This window comes from Podarcis raffonei, chromosome 7 (assembly GCF_027172205.1).
Source record: "Podarcis raffonei isolate rPodRaf1 chromosome 7, rPodRaf1.pri, whole genome shotgun sequence".
Taxonomy (NCBI): domain Eukaryota; kingdom Metazoa; phylum Chordata; class Lepidosauria; order Squamata; family Lacertidae; genus Podarcis; species Podarcis raffonei.
Window position 1 is genome coordinate 76761123 of NC_070608.1, and position 21925 is coordinate 76783047.

At 43.8% G+C, this 21925-nt stretch overlaps 1 protein-coding gene across 2 annotated transcripts in view; it reads left to right on the top strand.

Moving 5' to 3' along the window:
* Window positions 1-21925, top strand: part of MYO10 (myosin X) — a 200700-nt gene that overhangs the window by 52948 nt on the left and 125827 nt on the right. The window contains exon 2 of one of the 2 annotated variants that reach the window (XM_053397125.1): window positions 6395-6493. The exons of the other annotated variant lie outside the window; for it this stretch is intronic. Within the exon in view, the coding sequence (XP_053253100.1) occupies window positions 6395-6493 (99 nt within the window). The remainder of the gene's footprint in view (window positions 1-6394; window positions 6494-21925) is intronic. 2 annotated transcript variants of the gene reach the window in all.

Below are 21925 nucleotides of genomic sequence, written 5' to 3' on the forward strand. Positions count from 1 at the left end.
GGTCAAACTCATGCTGGTAGCTTCGAGAACACTATCCAACCATCTCGTCCTCTGTCGTCCCCTTCTCCTTGTGCCCTCCATCTTTCCCAACATCAGGGTCTTTTCCAGGGAGTCTTCTCTTCTCATGAGGTGGCCAAAATATTGGAGTCTCAGCTTCAGGATCTGTCCTTCCAGTGAGCACTCAGGGCCGATTTCCTTCAGAATGGATAGGTTTGGTCTTCTTGCAGTCCATGGGACTCTCAAGAGTTTCCTCCAGCACCATAATTCAAAAGCATCAATTCTTCGGCGATCAGCCTTCTTTATGGTCCAGCTTTCACTTTTATACATCACTACTGGGAAAACCATAGCTTTTACTATACGGACCTTTCTTGGCAAGGTGATGTCTCTGCTTTTTAAGATGCTGTCTAGGTTTGTCATTGCTTTTCTCCCAAGGAGCAAGACGTCTTTTAATTTCGTGGCTGCTGTCACCATCTGCAGTGATCATGGAGCCCAAGAAAGTAAAATCTCTCACTGCCTCCATTTCTTCCTCTTCTATTTGCCAGGAGGTGATGGGACCAGTGGCCACGATCTTCATTTTTTTGATGCTGAACTTCAGACCATATTTTGCACTCTCCTCTTTCACCCTCAATAAAAGGTTCTTTAATTCCTCCTCACTTTCTGCCATCAAGGTTGTGTCATCTGCATATCTGAGGTTGTTGATATTTCTTCCGGCAATCTTAATTCCAGTTTGGGATTCATTCAGCCCAGCCTTTCACATGATGAATTCTGCATATAAGTTAAATAAGCAGGGAGACAATATACAGCCTTGTCGTACTCCTTTCCCAATTTTGAACCAATCAGTTGTTCCATATCCAGTTCTTACTGTAGCTTCTTGTTGGGAATCCATAAAAGGAGAAATGTCTTTTGGGTGAAGAGTGAAAGGACGGCAATTCAGACCGAGCCCAGTGATCACAAAAGGGTGGGAAATGGTGTTTGTGTGCTCTCCCATATACACCTCACTGCAAGCTGCAGCCCAGGTGCCCAGCTCCACTTCCGGCAACTTGTATGATTATTGTTCTTTTATTATTATTTTTTAAAGAGCCAGTTGGCAAAGAGAAGGGAAGCAGCTGTGTCTCCCAGGCAGCAGCTGTCTGCTGATAACCGAATCAGCCAGGCTTTGACAGGCAGCTGTAAGTGTCCGTCAGCTTTTATCTCTCCAGCTACTGCTGTTGTCCTTATTGCTCTGTCAGCAGCCAAGGCTGCTTGAATTCGGAGGGAGAGACTTGAGTGGACGGAAACAATAAGCCAGTCTCCGGGCAAGTGTGTGCCTGCACAAGTTGCCGGCTCTTTCAGGCGAAGGGAAAAGTCTTGGCAACATGGGTGCTTGTCGATGGTTGTTTGGTCCACTTATCTCAGTGTGGTAGCTGAGTTCTTCCCATTTGTAATGGTCGTGATAAATATGCATGGGGACCCGTGGAAAAACTGCAGGAAGAAGAGGGAGATCTCCCTAGTTCTGTCTTCCCCTTCATGTTAGAAATTCAGATACATAAGCTAGGCGCCAAATGGCTCCTTAAACTAAGATTACAGTGGCCAAAATGGAAGGACTAGTTGCCATTTTTGAGCAACTTTTGACTCTAAAGTCTTATTTTTCAAAGGATGGACTGGCTGATCGATTCTCAGTTAAACATCTGGCTAGTTCAAATGACACTGCCCTTATCTTGTGTGTGTGTGTGTGTGTGTGTGTGGATTAAATTTCCTGTTTTACAATTTTGAATACTCATTTAAACATCCTTAAAATATCGATGACTTCCCTTCTCTTTTCATAGATCATTTTGCATACCATAAATCCCTACATACAGTGGTACCTCGGGTTACATACGCTTCAGGTTACATACACTTCAGGTTACAGACTCCGCTAACCCAAAAATAGTGCTTCAGGTTAAGAACTTTGCTTCAGGATGAGAACAGAAATTGTGCTCTGGCGGCGCGGCAGCAGCAGGAGGCCCCATTAGCTAAAGTGGTGCTTCAGGTTAAAAACAGTTTCAGGTTAAGTACGGGCCTCCAGAACGAGTTAAGTACTTAACTTGAGGTACCACTGTATTTTACATAAACTGAACCATTCAGAATTCCATTATTACATCAATCAAAACTTATTTACACTGTTGAATTTTTCTTAATGCTGCCAACGTTTTCAAGTGTACACAATTCCCCCCCATATATTCAGTAAACATTTCCCAATCTTCTGTAAACCTATGTTCTTCTTGTTCTCTTATTCTGTATGTTAGGTCTGCAAGCTACACATATTCCATCAGCTTAAGTTGCCATTATTTTTCTAGTTGAGACCTCGCTCGTTTTCCATTTTGGGGCTAACAAGACATGGGCATACACAAATAACCTTCTCTGCCCTTTTCTTGTGTCTTGTCTTGGGATCTATAAAATCATTTATAAACCTGGCAGGCTCCGAGGATTTCAGAAGCCTATTGGTTTTGAGAAATTGCATAGAACAGTGGTTTTCAGCCAGTGTGCCGTGGCACCTTGGGGTGCCTTGAATGATGGTCAGGGCTGCTGCAGTCAACACTGGTCTCTGTCCCTCTTTCCTTCCCCCATTCCTCTGATGTCCTCTGGCATCTCTGCCTCCCAAAGGCTTGCATGGCTGTTTGTTGCAGCAGCCCTGACTACAAACTCCGCAGGCGAATGTATCCTCTGGGGCTGGCCAGTGGGTGCTGGTTGCCAGGAGTCGAGGTGGCTCAGAGACTGGGGTGGCTGCCTGGAGGCCAGTCTCTGTTGGGCGACTAAGGCTGGGTGAATCTTCTTCCCAGGCCCCTGTGGGGCAGTGAATGGAGGCATCTCTCTTTGGGGCAGGGGCTGCTGCAGCTGCCGGACGGATTCCCAAGGAGAAGGGGAAGAGGCTGAGGTACCACTCCACAAGGGAGAGTGTTTGAAGAAGAAGCTTCCAGCTCTGCAGGCAAGGGGTGACAGAACTGGGCTCCTGAGCCCCATAGGGGTGCCGCAGAAAGAAGGTAGCTGGTCAAGGGAACCGTGGACCTTTGGCACAGAATCATAGAGTTGGAAGGGTCCACGAGGGCCATCCAGCCCAACCCCCTGCAATGCAAGAATCTTTTGGCCCACGTGGGACTCGAACCCATGACTGATATGACGACTGTCTTGCCAGAGTGGTGCATGCTCTAGTTATCTCCCGCTTGGACTACTGTAATACGCTCTATGTGGGGCTACCTTTTAAGGTGACTCGGAAACTGCAATTAATCCAGAATGCGGCAGCTAGACTTGTGACTGGGAGTGGCCGCCAAGACCATATAGCACCGGTCCTGAAAGATCTTCATTGGCTCCCAGTACGTTTCCGAGCACAATTTAAAGTGTTGGTGCTGACCTTTAAAGCCCTAAATGGCCTCGGTCCTGTACAGTGGTACCTCAGGTTACATACGCTTCAGGTTACAGACTCTACTAACCCAGAAATAGTACCTCGGGTTAAAAACTTTGCTTCAGGATGAGAACAGAAATCGTTCTCTGGCGGCGCGGCCGCAGCAGGAGGCCCTATTAGCTAAAGTGGTGCTTCAGGTTAAGAACAATTTCAGGTTAAGAACGGACCTCCGGAATGAATTAAGTACTTAACCCGAGGTACCACTGTATACCTGAAGGAGCATCTCCACCCCCATTGTTCAGCCTGGACACTGAGGTACAGCTGCAAGGGCCTTCTCGGTAGTGGCACCTGCCCTGAGGAACACCCTCCCATCAGATGTCAAGGCAATAAGCAACTATTTTACTTTTAAAAGACAACTGAAGGTGGCCCTGTTTGGGGAAGTTTTTAATGTCTGACGCTGCATTGTTTTTAATATTTGGTTGGAAGCCACCCAGAGTGGCTGGGGAGAGCCAGCCAGATGGGCGGGGTATAAATAATATATTATTATTATTATTATTATTATTATTATTATTATTATTATTATTAGAGTCTCGTGCTCTGCTGACTGAGCTATCCCAGCTGCATTCAAGAGATTATACATCAGCTCCGTAAGGAAACGTGGAAGGTACTCGTGGCTGTTTGAAGTTAGCGAACTGCAAACTTTCCAGCAGGCTTGTTGATTTTGCTCTCCGTGCAGAGACAATAACAAAGTATATAACCCAACATTGTCCCCATTGTATGCAGGCCACAACAGGCACAAAGTGTGCACTAAGCCGAAGGGCACTCATATCTTTAAATGTATACTAAAAGAGAAATGACGTCCGCCTTTCAATTACTGTTCCTATTACTGTTAAGATAAGAAACGTTTAAAAGAACTGGTTATAAATTGCTACTTGAGTTTCTAACGTGTCGCTACCAGTTGGATGAAGAAAAAGGGAGAAAGGAAGGCAACTTTAATGGTGCAATCCTTGAGCACGTTTTCAAGATTCCTGCTGCAAACACGAGAGCTGAAAGCTTGTTCTCATCCTTAAAAGCTTTTTCACATATATATCAGTTTTCGGATTCTGTGAAGTTCAGTGCATGCACCGTCATGCAGCGTATTAAAAACATTCTGCCTATGGCCAGCCCTGTACTTGTGCAGTATATATTTATATAATTTCAATCCAAGTCCTTTGAGTAAGAAGAGATGTTCTGAAACTAGCTCCCTTGGCGTACAAATGAAAGCTTGTCTTGCTCCTCTCCCACCCCACCTGCTCAAAATTTTTCCTTTACATTTTCTTAGGGGGGCGCGGTAAGGAGGACATTGGAATGTTTGTTCTCAAGCCATGAAAGAATTAAAGTTTTCTTTTTTTTTTTTTTTTATAATATTTTTTATTACGTTTCTTTCCAAATTTTATACATTACAAACAAGGAGTTTACAAGAAACCATTTTTTTTTTTTTTAACAAAAATCCCAAATTGGACTTCCCCACCCCTTCCGATTCTGCGTTCTTTATATTAACAATGTCAGCAATTTGTTACCTTATGTCATACCTTATTGTAACTTTTACATGTTATGTATCTATATTCAATGTATTATGTCAGAATTTTTATACCTTTAAAATAAACGTAACATGTTCAATTTCATATTATCTCCTTTTCTCTTTTATCACTTAGTTTACTATTTACTTAATCATAATTGCTAAAGCGTATCATTTTCAAATCATGCACCATCTTAAGATTCATACAGTTTGTAATACTTTTGCAAGTAGTCTTTAAACTTTTTCCAGTCCACCTCAATTGTTTCTACATCCAAATCTCGGATTCTGCCGGTCAGTTCAGCTATCTCCATGTAGTCCATCAACTGCGTCTGCCATTCCTCCAGCGTGGGTAAATCTTGTGTCTTCCAGTTCTTTGCGATGAGTATTCTTGCTGCTGTACTAGCATACATAAACAAAGTTCTGTCCTTCTTTAACACTTTCTGGTCTACCATGCCCAACAGGAAGGCCTCTGGTTTCTTGGGAAAGGTATACCTAAATACCTTTTTCAACTCATTGTAAATCATTTCCCAGAAAGCCTTAACCTTTGGGCATGTCCACCAGAGGTGAAAGAAAGTCCCCTCTGCTTCCTTACACTTCCAACATTTATTGTCAGACAGGTGATGTATCTTAGCTAACTTGACTGGGGTCATGTACCACCGGTATATCATTTTCATAATGTTTTCCTTCAAGGCCATACTGGCCGTAAATTTCATTCCGGTGTTCCATAACCTTTCCCAGTCTTCAAACATAATGTTGTGTCCAACATCCTGTGCCCATTTAATCATAGCAGATTTAACTGTCTCATCCTGTAAATTCCACATAAGCAGCAAGTTATACATCCTAGATAACAGCTTTGTCTTTGGTTCTAACAATTCTGTCTCTAATTTCGACTTTTCCACCTGGAAACCAACTTTTTTGTCCATTTTGAAAACCTCTTGAATTTGAGCATAATGTAGCCAGTCTCGCACCTTATTTTTTAGTTTGTCCTGGCTCTGCAACTTCCAATTGTCTCCAATTTTTTCAGTCAATTCCCAATATTTCGGCCAATAGGCCTCCATATTGGGTCTTTTTCGGGCCTTGGCCTCTAAAGTTTTCTTTCTTAATGCACCTCAGCGAAGCAGGAGACTTGTTTTTGTGAAGGCTTGCCAGATTTTAAGAGTTTGGAGAGAGCCCATGCGTTGTGCCATAAATCTGAACGTCACTTGCAATTTTGCATATGTGACGCGGTGAATTGGATTCAGCTGTTCTTACGGCTGCCGATACCGTTTTTTCAGATCCTTTTCGGATTGTAACTTGAGTGAAAACAGCCATCTGTTCACTGGGGGGTGATCTCCATCTTTCTCGCGAGTCGCACGACTGGATCTGACTCTGCCTGCGTGGGCTGCTTGCGGGAAATAGAAAAAGGAAAGTCATGGTGTTTGCTTTACATTTGGGTGTACAAACGGCTAATTCCTGTGTTTTTGTGTTTCTCATTGTAGGGAGCACGGGTTTGGTTGCGAGAAAATGGCCAGCATTATCCAAGTACTGTAATTTCCTGTGCGGAGGGAATTGTTGTGTTCAGGACGGATTATGGCCAGGTAAATATATCTATTCTAAAGACTTTTTATTTATTTTTAAAGATATATAAAGTAAAACTCAGTGTGCTAGCAACTCTCCCCCTCTAAATGCTGGAGTGTTCTCATACATAGTTTATTCCAACTTTTCAACCAATCTTTTGTCTCTAGACTTGGTGCATTTCCCCCCCCCCCAATTTATTTTACCACCACCTGTAATGATTTAGCTCCCCAGCATGACAAAGGTGTGTTTTGCTGTAAAGGTATTCAGCTAAGAGGTCAGTTTGGGGCAGAAATCCCCATACTTGTGTGCTGCGGAGAATAATATACCCTGCTAGGGCACTGCGAGAAAGGAAGACTTCTGTGAGCCACAGAGAATTTCAGAGGAGCCTACCTGCTATGCCTCTGCATGAGTTACTGCTCTGCTTTTTGCTTCCGTCCTCTCAACCTTCATGGTGTGTGTACAATACTTCTTCTGACCTGCATTTAAGGAAGGCTGCTACATCCCCCCGTCCATCTCTGTCTGACTCACTGCTTTCGGATAGTCTACTGCTGGTCTGAACCCCAGGGGCAAGTACCTCAGAAAGCGTACATTTGGGAATGTTCAGGGTAGCAAGAGAGGATATATTGTATATTAATATCCTTCCTACCTTGCACTAGCAAGTTCCTTTATGCAGCAGAGTTACATTCCCCCTTTTGCATGCATAGCAGATAGCTGGTGAGCCTCTCACTAGTATACAATTTAATCTGTCTCAGATTGAATTGTACGTTCCTGGTAGGTTCCCTTGAATCCCTCTTAAAAGAATAAAAATGCCACAATCTTATTCAAAGTCAATAAAAGAAGTTTACTAACATCAGTTCGCAGTTGGATTCCTGAAGGCAGACTTAGTTACAAATATGTACATGTGGGTCTATCCCATACGGAGGAACAATTCCAGTCCTTCTGCTAGCTGAGAGCTAGCAGTGCTGTCCTAGCTAAAAGCTGGTCAAACAAAGAAGGAAGTCAAAAAGAAGGAAGGGTGCTGCGTGACTCGTCCTTTTGTTACCTGGACAGGTAAGGTCACGCCCACCTTCTGTCGCATGCAAAAGGAAGGATGCTTTAGCCAGGAGGAACAGGAAGTTTTGACTGGCTGAACCAAACATTCCCTCGCATGTCTTCTCTAGCGTTACAAGGAATGTTGTACTTGACTGCTTCTCGTGGATCAGATCCTGCAATACGGTTCCTACACATATGCCTCCGAAACTGCATCTCTTTGGGGGTGAAAGGCAAATCTACTTCTAAGTGATTCTGAAAAAAGTTGTACTGTGGGAGCCCAGCTGTGGCTCAATACAGTGGACGCTTGGGTTGCAAACGTGATCCGTGCAGGATGCACATTCGCAACCTGCAGTAGCGTGTCCGCGCGCGCGTGGGTTGTGATTCGGCGCTTATGCGCAAAGCGTGATTTAGCGCTTCTGCGCATGCGCAACTCCCGAAACCCAGAAGTAACCCGTTCTGGTACTTCCGGGTTTTGGCGGGTCCGTAACCTGAAAAAACGCTACCTGAAGCGTCTGTAACCCGAGGTATGACTGTAACCCACTTGTTTTTGCTGCCTGCCTGGCAGCATCTGTGGGATGCAGGTGGCGCTGTGGGTTAAACCACAGAGCCTAGGACTTGCATATCAGAAGGTCAGCAGTTCAAATCCCTGCGACGGGGTGAGCTCCCGTTGTTCAGTCCCTGCTCCTGCCAACCTAGCAGTTCGAAAGCACATCAAAATGCAAGTAAATAAATAGGTACCGCTCTGGCGGGAAGGTAAACGGCGTTTCCGAGCACTGCTCTGGTTCGCCAGAAGCGGCTTAGTCATGCTGGCCACATGACCCGGAAGCTGTACGCCGGCTCCCTCGGCCTATAAAGCGAAATGAGTGCCACAACCCCAGAGTTGGCCACGACTGGACCTAATGGTCAGGAGTCCCTTTACCTTTACCTTTACCTGGCAGCCTCTGTAAGGCCATAATGCATACCTGTTGGGCTGTTTGCTGGAAGGGTTACAGTTTGCACAGTCGTGCTTTACAGAACTCACCGACTCCAATTTCTTTGCACTGTCCCTCTGTTGCTCACTTTCGTGAAAATCTATATATTTTAATTGAAAGTTACTTTAAAAGACTCTATAAAGCATGCAAAATACCTTATCCTTTTGCAAACGATTCAAGGTTTTTTGTTTAGCAACAGAATTCAGATGGGGAGAAGCATGGGACACACTCTCACAAAAAGAGGAATGCACACAGCCCTATCGCATTAATTGCATCCTACACCTTTAACAAAGAAATGGATGCAAAACCTATTCCGTGTTGCAGAGTTCATTTCTAGACATAGTAAATTCAGGCTCGCTTCTCAGGTTGCTTCTGAAAGGTGCCTGGGGCGCCCTGAGGAACGTTCGCTCTTGTCGGGAGATTTATTTTATTTATTTGAGGTACTTGCCATTGCGATCTGCCCTTTGCTCAAGCTTCCCAGAGTGGCACACAGTAAACCTTGAATTTGTGTTCAGCAGTAAAAATGCGAAACAAAATAAATCAAACAATACCACAAAATCCGATAGCAGTTGCTGTTAAAAAAGGCAGTGGAAAGCAGAATGAAATATCGCCATGCACTTCATCCCTCCCCAGAGATGCAGGATTTGTTACTCCCGAGCTGTGATGACTTAACTTTGGAAAATAATATGTGTATTTCTGGTCCTTTTGTTGTTATTTATATGTCACCCGTTGGTGCATTTATAAAAAGTAGTTTTTGCAAAAAATAGGCATATGGGGCTTTGCCCACAAGGAGGTTAAGCGTGTGTGTGTGTGTAAATAATTTTCTGTTTTACAATTTAAAATACTCATTTAAACATCCTTAAAATATCAATGACTTCCCTTCTTCTCCTTTCATGGTTTCATTTTGCATATCATAAATCCCTGCATATTTTCCATAAACTAAACCAGTCAGTATTCCATTATTACATCCATCAAAACTTATTTACACTGTTGAATTTATCTTAATACTGCCAACATTTTCAGGTGCACACAATCCCCCCTCCAATATACAGTAAACATTTTCCAATCTTCTCTAAACATATGTTCTTCTTGTTCTCTTATTCTGTATGTTAAGTCTGCAAGTTGTGCATATTCTGTCAACTTAAGTTGCCATTCCTCTTTGGTTAAATGTTGATAGTGGCACATAGAAGCCAGCAGGGGGAAGGGGAAGTGAGAGATAGTTCAGTTGATAAAGCATGAGACTCTTAATCTCAGGGTCGTGGAGCCCACCCTGGGCAGCAGATTCCTGCAGTGCAGGGGGTTGGCCCTACGGGACCGCCTCTCCTGGTATGCCCTGCGGAGGACCTTAAGGTCCACAAATGACAACACCTTGGAGGTCCCAAGTCGGAAGGTGGTTAGATTGGTCTCAACTAGGGCCAGGGCCTTTTCAGCACCGGCCCCGACTTGGTGGAACGCTCTGTCACAAGAGACTAGGGTCCTGCAGGACTTGACATCTTTCCGCAGGGCCTGCAAGACAGAGCTGTTCCGTCTGGCCTTTGGTTTGGACTCAGTCTGACCCTCATGTTTCCCTCCCCTTATGGTTTTGATCTATGGGCTGCTATTAAAATGAGGCTGCATTTTAAATTATATTTTAACCTGTGTTTTAAATTGGTTTATTTATTTATTTTATTTATTTATTGGAATTTTACTGGTGTTCGCTGCCCTGAGCCCGGCTCTGGCTGGGGAGGGCGGGGATAAAAATAAATTATTATTATTATTATTATTATTATTATTATTATTATTATTATTATTAAATGACCCTTGGGGGGTCCCTTCCAACTCTACAGTTCTAGGATTCTAGGAACGAAGGAAGGAAGAAATACCAGTAACAGAATGGAAGTCTAGGAGAGGCAAAGGTAATCAGGAATAAACATGAGCAGTTACACATACTTAAGTTTTATTGTTACTGCTTTCCGAGCTTTTCCGACTGTCTGAGATAAATGCCTGTACAATTCTGACATGGTACGATGATGTATCTTTTTCTATATAATAATTTTTATTTGGTTTTACAAATATAAAATTATAACAATACAGTCATACACTTCCACATTTACAGATTCTTCCGAATCCCTAGACTTCTCCCCGCCCCTCCATGGTCCCTATTATTAAACTTTTTCTACTGCATCTTTCCAATAATCTATGTTTTATATAACTCCATTGTCTCCGTAGTACTCGCGGCATTACAAGTGTTATTGTAACCCTGCTAATGTTTTCATCTGCTTACAGCAAGGTAAATTATAAATTTTCCCCATTCTTTGTTAAAGTTCTGGTCTTCTTGGTTCCTGAGCTTTGTGGTCAACTTTGCCATTTCGGCATAGTCCAACAGTTTGATTTGCCATTCTTCTCTGGTAGGGACTTTATCTTCTTTCCATCTCTGGGCTAATAGCATCTGGGCAGCTGTCGTTGCATATATATAAAGTCTTCTCTGCTCCCTTGGAATATCTGCACCTACAATTCCCAATAAAAAAGCCCCTGGTTGTTCTTGGTTTTTTTACAGTTACCTTAAGTTAATTTAAACACTTTTTTCATCTCTTATATATCATTTCCCAGAATGCTTTTATTACCCTTTGTTGTTGTTTAGTCATTTACTCGTGTCAGACTCTTCGTGACTCCATGGACCAGAACACGCCAGGCACTCCTGTCTTCCACTGCCTCCCGCAGTTTGGTCAAACTCGTGCTGGTAGCTTCGAGAACAGTGTCCAACCATCTCGTCCTCTGTCATCCCCTTCTCCTTGTGCCCTCCATCTTTCCCAACATCAGGGTCTTTTCCAGGGAGTCTTCTCTTCTCATGAGGTGGCCCAAGTATTGGAGCCTCAGCTTCAGGATCTGTCCTTCCAGTGAGCACTCATGGCTGATTTCCTTAAGAATGGATAGGTTTGATCTTCTTGCAGTCCATGGGACTCTCAAGAGTCTCCTCCAGCACCATAATTCAAAAGCATCAATTCTTCGGCGATCAGCCTTCTTTATGGTCCAGCTTTCACTTCCATACATCACTATTCCATACATTTATTACCCTTGGCACCTATCATTAACCCTGGCGACTTTTGAAGGAGCACCCCTATCCCCAAACTGTGACTTGGGGGTGGCAGGCCTTCTGAATCTGAGTTCTTGTGTACGGGGTCTGCCGGTGGCAGGATCATGCGATGCTTTAGAAAGTTTGGAGCTCCAGCTGCATGAGTGGCACTAGCTAGACATATTAAATTTTGTGTACTCTCTGCTGGCTTCAAGCCTGATCACCGAGAAAAGTTTAAAGGTGTTTATGATAAAATGACTGCATTGAGAAGCCCATTAACGCGCCCTGCGAATGGGAGACTGGCGAGTTGCAGTTATTCTCACCATGTAGGAGAATCTGAGCGTTGGCAGAGATGCTGTTTGTTTTTACCTGCACGCAGGGGGAAGAGGTTAAAGGCAGAATTCATCGTTATTTGGGCAAGAATTGCAAGATAGTTATGATACCGGCTAGGCCAGCCATGCCCCACTGTTGTACACATAACCCTTTTAAATGCCATCTATGTGGTGCTGTGGGTTAAACTACAGAGCCTAGGACTTGCCGATCAGAAGGTCAGTGGTTCGAATCCCCGCGACGGAGTAAGCTCCCGTTGCTCTGTCCCAGCTCCTGCCAACCTAGCAGTTCAATAGCACGTCAAAGTGCAAGTAGATAAATAGGTACCGCTCCAGCGGGAAGGTAAACGGCGTTTCCGTGTGCTGCTCTGGTTGGCCAGAAGCGGCTTAGTCATGCTGGCCACATGACCCGGAAGCTGTACGCCGGCTCCCTCAGCCAATAAAGCGAGATGAGCACCGCAACCCCAGAGTCGGCCATGACTTAACCTAATGGTCAGGGGTCCCTTTACCTTTACCTTTATTCCGTTTTTAGAAATAAACCAATACCAAAGTTGAAAAAGTCAGGGCGAGAGCCAAACCAGTATCACACAGCAAATGGACTGATCTTACAGAGGTGTCCCTACTTTCAGAAAGTTAAACTCATGGGTCAACAGGCAGCCAGTGGGATGCCAACAGATAGACAAATGGGGTTATGACACGTTATATAATAATAATAATAATAATAATAATAATAATAATAATAATAATAATAATAACAACACGATAACAATTTATTATTTATACCCACCTGCCTGGATTTTCTACATTAAGGCATCGGTTGTTATCTCAGTCAGTAGAACACAAGACTCTTAATCTCAGGGTCGTGGGCTTGAGCTTGAATTGCAAGGGCTTCGATTAGATGACACTACAATGCTATGCTTCTTCTATGCTCATCAAGGACGCGGGTGGTGCTGTGGGTTAAACCACAGAGCCTAGGACTTGCCGATCAGAAGGTCGGCAGTTCGAATCCCCGTGACGGGGTGAGCTCCTGTTGCTCCTGCCAACCTAGCAGTTCGAAAGCACCTCAAAGTGCAAGTAGATAAATAGGTACTGCTCCGGCGGGAAGGTAAACAGTGTTTCCGTGCGCTGCTCTGGTTCGCCAGAAGCGGCTTAGTCATGCTGGTCACATGACCCGGAAGCTGTATGCCGGCTCCCTCGGCCAATAAAGCCAGATGAGCGCCGCAACCCCAGAGTCTGCCACGACTGGACCTAATGGTCAGGGGTCCCTTTACCTTTACCTTATGCTCATCAAACACAGAGGATGAAAACGAACAACTATTTCAAAAGGTTTCCTGAACATAAGCCTCAGCAGCTTGGTGCTGTTTAAGAAAGGTTTTGATTTTTAGGTTTTTCATTTTATTTTGACATTTGACCTTCAGGAGGCAGCGTCTCCGAGATCTTCCTTCTTGTTTCTTGGGAAGTCAGAATGGCCATCGGCATTGAAAGCTTGCTGTCCTTGGTTGTGGGGCAGTTTGGAAGGAAAGTGGAAACAAAATGCATGACCAGCTTCAGTTCATTCCCAACAATAATACACTTTGGCTTCTCTCCCTCTCTCCCTCTCTTACGTTCTAAATTTTATTGCAGCACACTTTAGCTTTCCCTGGCTTTTTGTTTTGTTTTGCAAATTCAGCTTTTCTACAGTTGCAAGCTCCTGAGTCCGTTTCAGCTGTTTGTTCTTGGCAAGGGGATATTGTGGAGTGGGATGTTGAAAGCTTCAGCTGAGCTGATAACAGGACAGATGTTCTCTTTGCTGAGAACAGAACCATATCAGGGTCTTGATATTAACTTATCTGCCTTTCAGCAACGTAGCTGAATACATAACAGCCTTCAGTCCTGTCGCCAAGGTTAGTTTCCTACAAACAACTGCCTCTTGCTGGAGGCTTGATGAAATGGACCTGGTGGGTTAGCATCCAATTCTAATCTTAATATTGTCAATTTTTACGTTAAATGTGTGAAAATGAACCAGGAGTGGAAGGCTCAGTTAGGCAGACCAGGGTTCAGATGGTTGGGTGAATCATGCCAGTCCAGACTTCGATTTCATTGCTAGGTGGGTTTGCAACAAGAAGACTACTTGCTAAACACAAAAGTTTAATCAAAGTACTGTACTGTTTTGGAAATGGGGTTCTCAGAATTTGCAAGGCGGTTGTTGGCATGAGAATAAAATTGAGATTAGCATGGCATTTTGGAAGTGTTGGTGCTGCAACTGGATTATCTAGCCAAAAAAGCAGCCAAATTTATTTTGTGAAAGTACGCGTTGAACTGACAATAACATGGGGCATCACAATTGCCTCGATGGATGTGTATTTTGTTTCGTTATAATTCTACACTTGTAAAATCAAGTCAAATAAAAAATAAAATAAAAAATTATTGTTACTATTATCCATAAAAGGACTTCCAATTCCTCCTTCTCTCTACAAAGGAAGTTGCTGTAGTCATTTTTGTTGGGAACCTACTTAGTGAATCAATTTTCCTGCATGAAAAAAATAATGTTTATGGCTTTACATTTTAAAAAAACAATGGCAGCCACACGCTCGGAGGGCCATTACGGATATATATACCTTATGAAATTACTGGTCTATATCTCGGTTACTGATATATACCTCACGGTATTTGTTTAAGTAAAGAAACAGAAACTTTTAAATTCTTATTTGCAGACCTGTTTGTTGTATTATGAAACCAGGAGAGTGTGGCTATTGTTTTAAATGACAGAATGAAGTTTTGGCCCATAATACTGTACAAGAAAAAACACCCCCGAATCCTCACTCTGGGGAATATGGCAGTGGCAGGCTATGCAGGATGAGCAGCCAGAATTATACTGGATTTTGTAATAAATGTGGTTTGCTTCAAAAATGAAGTCCTTTGAGAAATTTTAGTCTCCGGTCTTAAATCATTCTTCTGATAGTGGATATTATAGTTCTGTTTTGTAAAGCAGCGCTTCCATGGAAACCTGGGAAGTCCTTCAATAAGTCTTACTGGGTTCAGTGGGGTTTAGTGTGCATAGGGATGTGGGTGACGCTGTGGTCTAAACCACTGAGCCTCTTGGGTTTGCCGATCAGAAGGTCGGTGGTTCGAATCCCCGCAACCGAGTGATCTCCCGTTGCTCTGTCCCAGCTCCTGCCAACCTAGCAGTTCAAAAGCACACCAGTCCAAGTAGATAAATAGGTACCACTGCGGCGGGAAGGTAAGCGGCATTTCCGTGCGCTCTGGTTTTGGTCACAGTGTCCCGTTGCACCAGAAGCAGTTTAGTCATGCTGGGCACATGACCCAGAAAGCTGTCTGTGGACAAACGCCGGCTCCCTCGGCCTGAAAGTGAGATGAGCGCCGCAACTCCAAAGTTGCCTTTGACTAGACTTAACCGTCCGGGGGTCCTTTACCCTTTTACCTTTTTTCGTGTTCATAGGACAGTAGCCTGAGGTTACCTTAAATACAACCTATTTGTGCTTCTAGAGAAGCCTCTCTCAATTTTGAGTCCCCTGATGTGCTTGAACTGCCATTCCCATCTTCCCTGACCATAGGCCATGCTGGCTAAGGATGATGGGAGTTGTAGTCCCTCAACCCAAGGCTGAGAATGGCTGACCTAGAGGTTTCAGCCTTGTCTGGAAATGGAACATAGAACCTTCTAAGAACATTCAAAGCAGATGTTCTATCCTGCCTTTCCCCAGAGAATACAATAGTTCTGTTCCTGGCACCCAGAGTTTGTTTGTATGCACGATGTCAAAGATAGCTTGCTTTTCTTTTCCTTTTTGTAGGTATTTTCTTTTCAACAGCTACATAATGAAACGGGATTTCTGAAATGGGTTTTCTCTTTCTGTTTCACTGAAGGGGGTGTGGGGTGCGGAATATATACCCTTCGCTCTGAATATAACAAGATCTGACTCAAAAGAAAATAACTCCGGTATGGAATAACTCGCCGCAGTTTGGTTGGGGGTCTAGTCAATGACCACAGCCTGATTAGCATCTGTAACATCAAACTGCAAGAATGCTTAAAATTATGTCTTCTAATGGACAGAAAGCGGTAGTGGGGCCGGAGCCTTTCGAAGCCAGACCGTCTAAATGGAAGCAGCTGAGAGAGACATAATATCTCAGAAATGTACTCTTGTGTGTGAGTGAGAATGAGAGTGTTTGCATGCACATTTCCCGCCCGCCCCCCAAACCACAGATGGTAAGTATCACTAGGAAAGAGCTTGTCATTCAAAAACCCTCCCCTGAATTCAGTTAACAAAGAAGTCATTCATAGCTGTGCATTGCAAAGTGGGGGCATAGTCCCGAATCTTCTGCCTTAAATAAGAGGCACCTGTAGATTCTCCCTTTCTCCACCTCAGCTTTCTTTCTCCTTGGGAATTGAACTTAAAATGTTTCCGCTCAGCCAGAGTGACATCTTATTAGCTTGAAATCGCTGCATATTTATATATCAGTTGGGGTTTTGTGGGAGCGGGTGAGGGAGGGGGAAATAAAGTTAATTGTTCGGGAGAGCCTGGCCTCTTTTTTTCTTGTGAATTCGCTTTTGTTGGGGATGGTGCTTGCAAGCAGATGGTGGCAACAGGCACCCATGAGGCCGAGTCTTGTGTGAATTGCAAACCTTGAGGGAGACCCTTTGAGGCATGAGCATTTGCAGATATTTTGTTAAAAGTCATCAAGTCGTCTCCTTAAGATACTACTTTTTTTTTGCTTTTTATTTTATTTTTTATTTTGACAAATTAATAGTCATAAAAAGAATAAAAATGGGGACCCCACCCACTTGACCATTCCATTGTAACTGTCCAACCTCCCAAAATCTTGTGATGGTTTGACCCCTTTCCATTTTAACAGTACAGTGGTACCTCAGGTTAAGTACTTCATTCATTCCGGAGGTCCATACCTAACCTGAAACTGTTTTTAACCTGAAGCACCACTTTAGCTAATGGGGCCTCCTGCTGCTGCGCCGCCGGAGCCCGATTTCTGTTCTCATCCTGAAGCAAAGTTCTTAATCTGAAGCACTATTTCTGGGTTAGCGGAGTCTGTAACCTGAAGCGTATGTAACCTGAAGTGTATGTAACCTGAGGTACCACCGTACACATTCTACAAACACCCTCCATATTTCCTCAAAATCATTTCTCCTTCATATTCTTACCTTAATGGCACATGTTAACTTATCATTAATAGCTATATCCCATACCTATTTATACCATTTATACCTATTTATACTATTTATACCATTCTTCTACTTTATCTTCTGCTTGCCCCTTCCACTTCCTGGCTATCATAATTTGTGCATATGTCCATAATTTTTTGAGCAAGTCCTTCTTAGCCTGTGAACCTTCCACCCCATCGTAAATTGATAATAGTGCTACCTCTGGACTTTTGATCAGCTTTAACCCAGTGATTTCTGTTATCTCCTTAAACACCCTTTGCAAAAAAATAAAAAAATAGTGCATATTACAAAAGTAGATACTGTTTTTGAGGTTCACTTCTTGTTTTACTTCTCCATCCGGTAGCCATGGAGCAGGGGGACTAGTCTGTGGTCTTTCAGAAGTTGCTGGGCTATAGCTTCCATCGTTCCTGATGGTTGGCCGTGTTGCCTGGGGCTGAGGAGAGCTGGGAGTCCAACCACTGTTTTCCCTGTCCCAATGAAAGGCTATACAGCCCTCAAATTGTCAACCTAGACATACAAGAGAGAGCTGTGGAGGGAATAGCAGCTATTTGGGAAAGGGCCTAAAGTGGTTGGGAATTTGACACTATCTGCTCAGAATGCAACTTGCTTTGCCAGAGCACCAAACAGTGCTGTTAAATCAAGGTATTGCAGTTGTTCCTGCTTTGATTTCCCTCGTAACTGTGATGCTAATGTTTCTACCTCGTCTCATACCTAGCAAACACCTTTACTACTAAATTTCTCTTTTTTGAAGAAAGGTGGATTTCAGAGAGCTAAACCACTGAGCCTCATGGGCTTGCTGATAAGAAGGTTGGCGGTTCGAATCCCCGCAACGGAATGAGCTCCCATTGCTTTGTCCCAGTTCCTGCCAACCTAGCAGTTCAAAAGCACACCAGTGCAAGCAGATAAATAGATACCACTGTGGCGGGAAGGTAAACGGCATTTTCGTGCACTCCGGCACGCGTCGTGGTGTCCTGTTGCACCAGAAGCGGTTTTGTCATGCTGGCCACATCATCATCATAATATAATACTTTATTATTTATACCCCACCCACCTGGCCTGGCCCACCCCCAGCCACTCTGGGTGGCTTCCAACAGGATACTGAAAACACAATAAAACATCCAACATTAGAAACTTCCCTAAACAGGGCTGCTTTTAAATGTCCCGGAAAGCTGTCTCTGGACAAGTGCCGGTTCCCTTGGCCTGAAGCGAGATGAGAGCCGCAACCCCATAGTCGCCTTTGACTGGACTTAACCGTCCAGGGGTCCTTTCCCTTTACCAGCTACCCAATATCAACAATTATATAGATAAAAGCCTGTGTTCAAATTTCCACTCAAATGGAGCCCACTGGTTGACCTTGGCAGTGTGATTGTGAAGATAAAATGAGAGGGGGCAATAAAAGGGGCATTGTTGAACCATGAGCCACACACTCTCTCAGCTCCTTGAAGGAAGCATGGGGTAAGAAGTAATTAATCAAATAAAAGTTGGCAAGTTATTCAGTGGGCCAGCTTGGCAAGATGAGTCTCGCTGTATTGTTTGGGCTGAAAGCTTAGATCAAGTGTGGAATAAATGCTAGAAGCTTTTAAGGGTTGTGCGTGTGGTTCAGTCCTCTAGTTTATCTTATTTACACCTCCAGGCAGGTTGTCCAAAGTTTCGGGCACCATGGTGTGTGAGAGAAAACAGCAGATGTAAGCTGGGCTTTGCTTGGAGAATCAAATCCATGTAACAATGGCTGAGAACATATGTTCTTCACAGTTAGTGAGACTGACCCAACTTTTTGTACCTTCTAGGCTTTGTTTCAGAATAGCTTTTGCAGGATATGAAAAGGCCTGTTCATCACTTCCCAACTTGTGAGGTCAAGACTTTTGAGGGGTCATTGGGAAGGAAGAGGACAGAGGAAAGGGACTGGTCCTGTCGGGTTTTGTGGTTATTATTTTCCCCTTCGGTTTCTTTGAACTAAATCCAATTGCTCTTCCTAGCTTAGAAGTCCTGTATTGTGCTTGTATTCCTTTGCCTTCTGTTCTGTCCTTGTAGATTACCTTGTGAGCATCACACAAAGAGCCGTTGGCCGCATGTAGCATATTGCCAAAAAACCCACTTGGTCAAGGATGGAGGCTGCTCATTTCTGATCTTTATATACCACTACCAGAATCTAGAAGTAGTCATCAACCTTTTAAATGTGTGCAACTTGGGGCTTGCTTTTACTTACATTTATTCATTCAAAAGATATATATCCTGCCCTCCCAGTGTATTTGCATTTTTAAAATTTATCTTTCTCTCTGGCCTTTAACCTTACCTTAAAATCCTAAACAAAAATGGAAATGACCCAACAGCAAAATAAAGGATGGCAGTTGATTTGATAGCTTGGGTTTTTGTTTTGTTTTACAAATGCTCCTTTTATCTTACAAATCACACCTCCTCTTCATGCGTTAAGCCCAAACTAATTTGCCTGAAAATTAGCAGCAGCAGGCCTGTGTCTTTAAGCATAGTCATCTCCCCTATTCATATGTAAAACAGAGGCTGGGGTGCTATTTAAAGAGGGATGCAGGCAGTTGCCAGGGTTGGCTCCTCCACCTGGCACTCTCTCCATTCTCTGGCCAGGCACCAGAGAACACCTGGAGAAGGAACACCAATACCTAAGGCTCAGTACTCCTTACCTGTTCAGTCTTTGCCCCCCAAATAAGCACCCTGTTCTCGTTTTACAGGTGCATTGAAGCATCCTCCTATGTAAAGAAGCAGCAGTGACATCACTGTGCATAGTTCTGAGCCTTAGTCCAATTCAATCAGGCTTGTGGGTGGAAAAAAGCAAATGATAATTTTAATGGACCACCTGCGTCTGGCGTTGCAAATACTGTCCCTAACTGACCCGTGGTGGTGCAGTCAGTATATTGAGTCTGGGTGCAAAGAAACATCCATGAAGGTTCCCTAGATTGCTACAGTGGTACCTCAGGTTAAGTACTTAATTCGTTCTGGAGGTCCGTACTTAACCTGAAACTGTTCTTAACCTGAACCACCACTTTAGCTATTGGGGCCTCCTGCTGCCGCTGTTTCTGTTCTCATCCTGAAGCAAAGTTCTTAACCTGAAGCACTATTTCTGGGTTAGCGGAGTCTGTAACCTGAAACGTATGTAATCTGAAGCGTATGTAACCTGAGATACCACTGTATTTGGATCATCACAAATGCTACTCCTAAGGTCCTTGGGGGAAAGGATGGCCTTAATAATTCAATAAACAAGCAGCCCTTCAAATTTCATAGAGTTTTTATGCCATATTTAAACTGAAAACTCATTAAGACAGACTTCTTTGCTTATGTTATAGTGCTATGAAAATAGATGGCACTACCCCCCCCCCCGTCTACAGTGCAAGCCTTTACATGTCTACTCAGAAGTAAATGCCACTGAGTGTTCACAGGATTGCTGCTCAAGGGTTCCGTGAAATTTGAAAGCTCTTTCAGCAACTTGAGTTTGCCATGTTAACCTATTGCTTTGCCTAATCTATATTCTACCCTTTGGTGCTAGCAAATGCACTGAGTGTTTACTGATACAAATAGTTAAAACTTCCATCCTTTGTGTAGGTTTTCTGGAAAATAAACCCCCCCATCTGTTCTTTTCTTGTTCTTTTCTTACGTGTGCGTTAAAAAGAGCGGAGTTCCTTTTGTGTTAAGATTAAAGCAGATGTACACAGACTGCAGTTTAAATACTCTTTAAGCGATTTAGGGCACGTTTCAGTTGTTCACACAAAATAAACCATTCCGGCTCTCCTCGCCCCGCCAGCATCTCTGTGTCATGATTGTTGTCATCTGTTCAAATGTTAAGCACAGTTACAAAATTCCTATGGCTGCGGGATCAGGTTTATTGTTCAGTGCTTTGGGTGTCACAGAAACATATGGCTTGGCTTAAACAAGAGCCAAATTACTATGTCTTCCAATTTGCATAAGGAAGAATTGCTGGTGCTATCCAGCAGAACTGAATTGTGGTTTAGAGAAAAATAAACAAAGGTCCGCATTAAAAATGTGAACGTGTGGAGGAAAGGGCATGACTGTTGTTGTTTTTAAAATCCGGTGATGGTGCAGTTATTTGGTGCTAAATAACTCAGGAAGGGGACCTTTCCTGTAAATGCAGGATGTTCCCTTACTTAAATCTCAATCTCACTGAAGAGCTGTGCAGCAGAATCATTTTGAGTAAAAAAAATAAAATGCCTAGGGTTGCAGTGCCAGAAGCAAATTATGACCATGAAATGCGGAATTAGGGAAGGATGGGGAAGCTCTGCCCCTCTGAATGACTCTGGACTGTATCACTCCTGACCACTGATCATTGATGGCTGGGGCAGATGAGCATCCAGTAATGTCTGGAGGGCTATGGGGTCTCCGTCCATATTATAAGAGCTATTTGCTTATAGCCAGTGATTTGACCAGATATTTCCAAACTCGCTATCTGATTGCTTAACTCTGCAGGTAAAAAAAGGTAAAGGTCCCCTGGATGGTTAAGTCCAGTCAAAGGTGACTATGGGGTCGCGGCGCTCATCTCGCTTTCAGGCCGAGGGAGCCGGCGTTTGTCCACAGACAGCTTTCTGGATCATGTAGCCAACAGGAGTAAACTGCTTCTGGCACAGTGGAACACCTTGACGAAATCCAGAGCGCACAGAAGTACCATTTACCTTCCTGCTGCAGTGGTTCCTATTTATCTACTTGCACTGGTGTGCTTTCGAACTGCTGGGTTGGCAGGAGCTGGGACAGAGCAATGGGAGCTCACCCCATCGCGGGGATTCGAACCGCCGACCTTCTTTATCGGCAAGCCCAAGAGGCTCAGTGGTTTGGACCACAGCGCCACCCGCGTCTTAACTCTGCAGGGTGCAGCAGCTCTGCTGCTTGCAGATTACTCCCTCTAAGAAAGAACTCAGGTG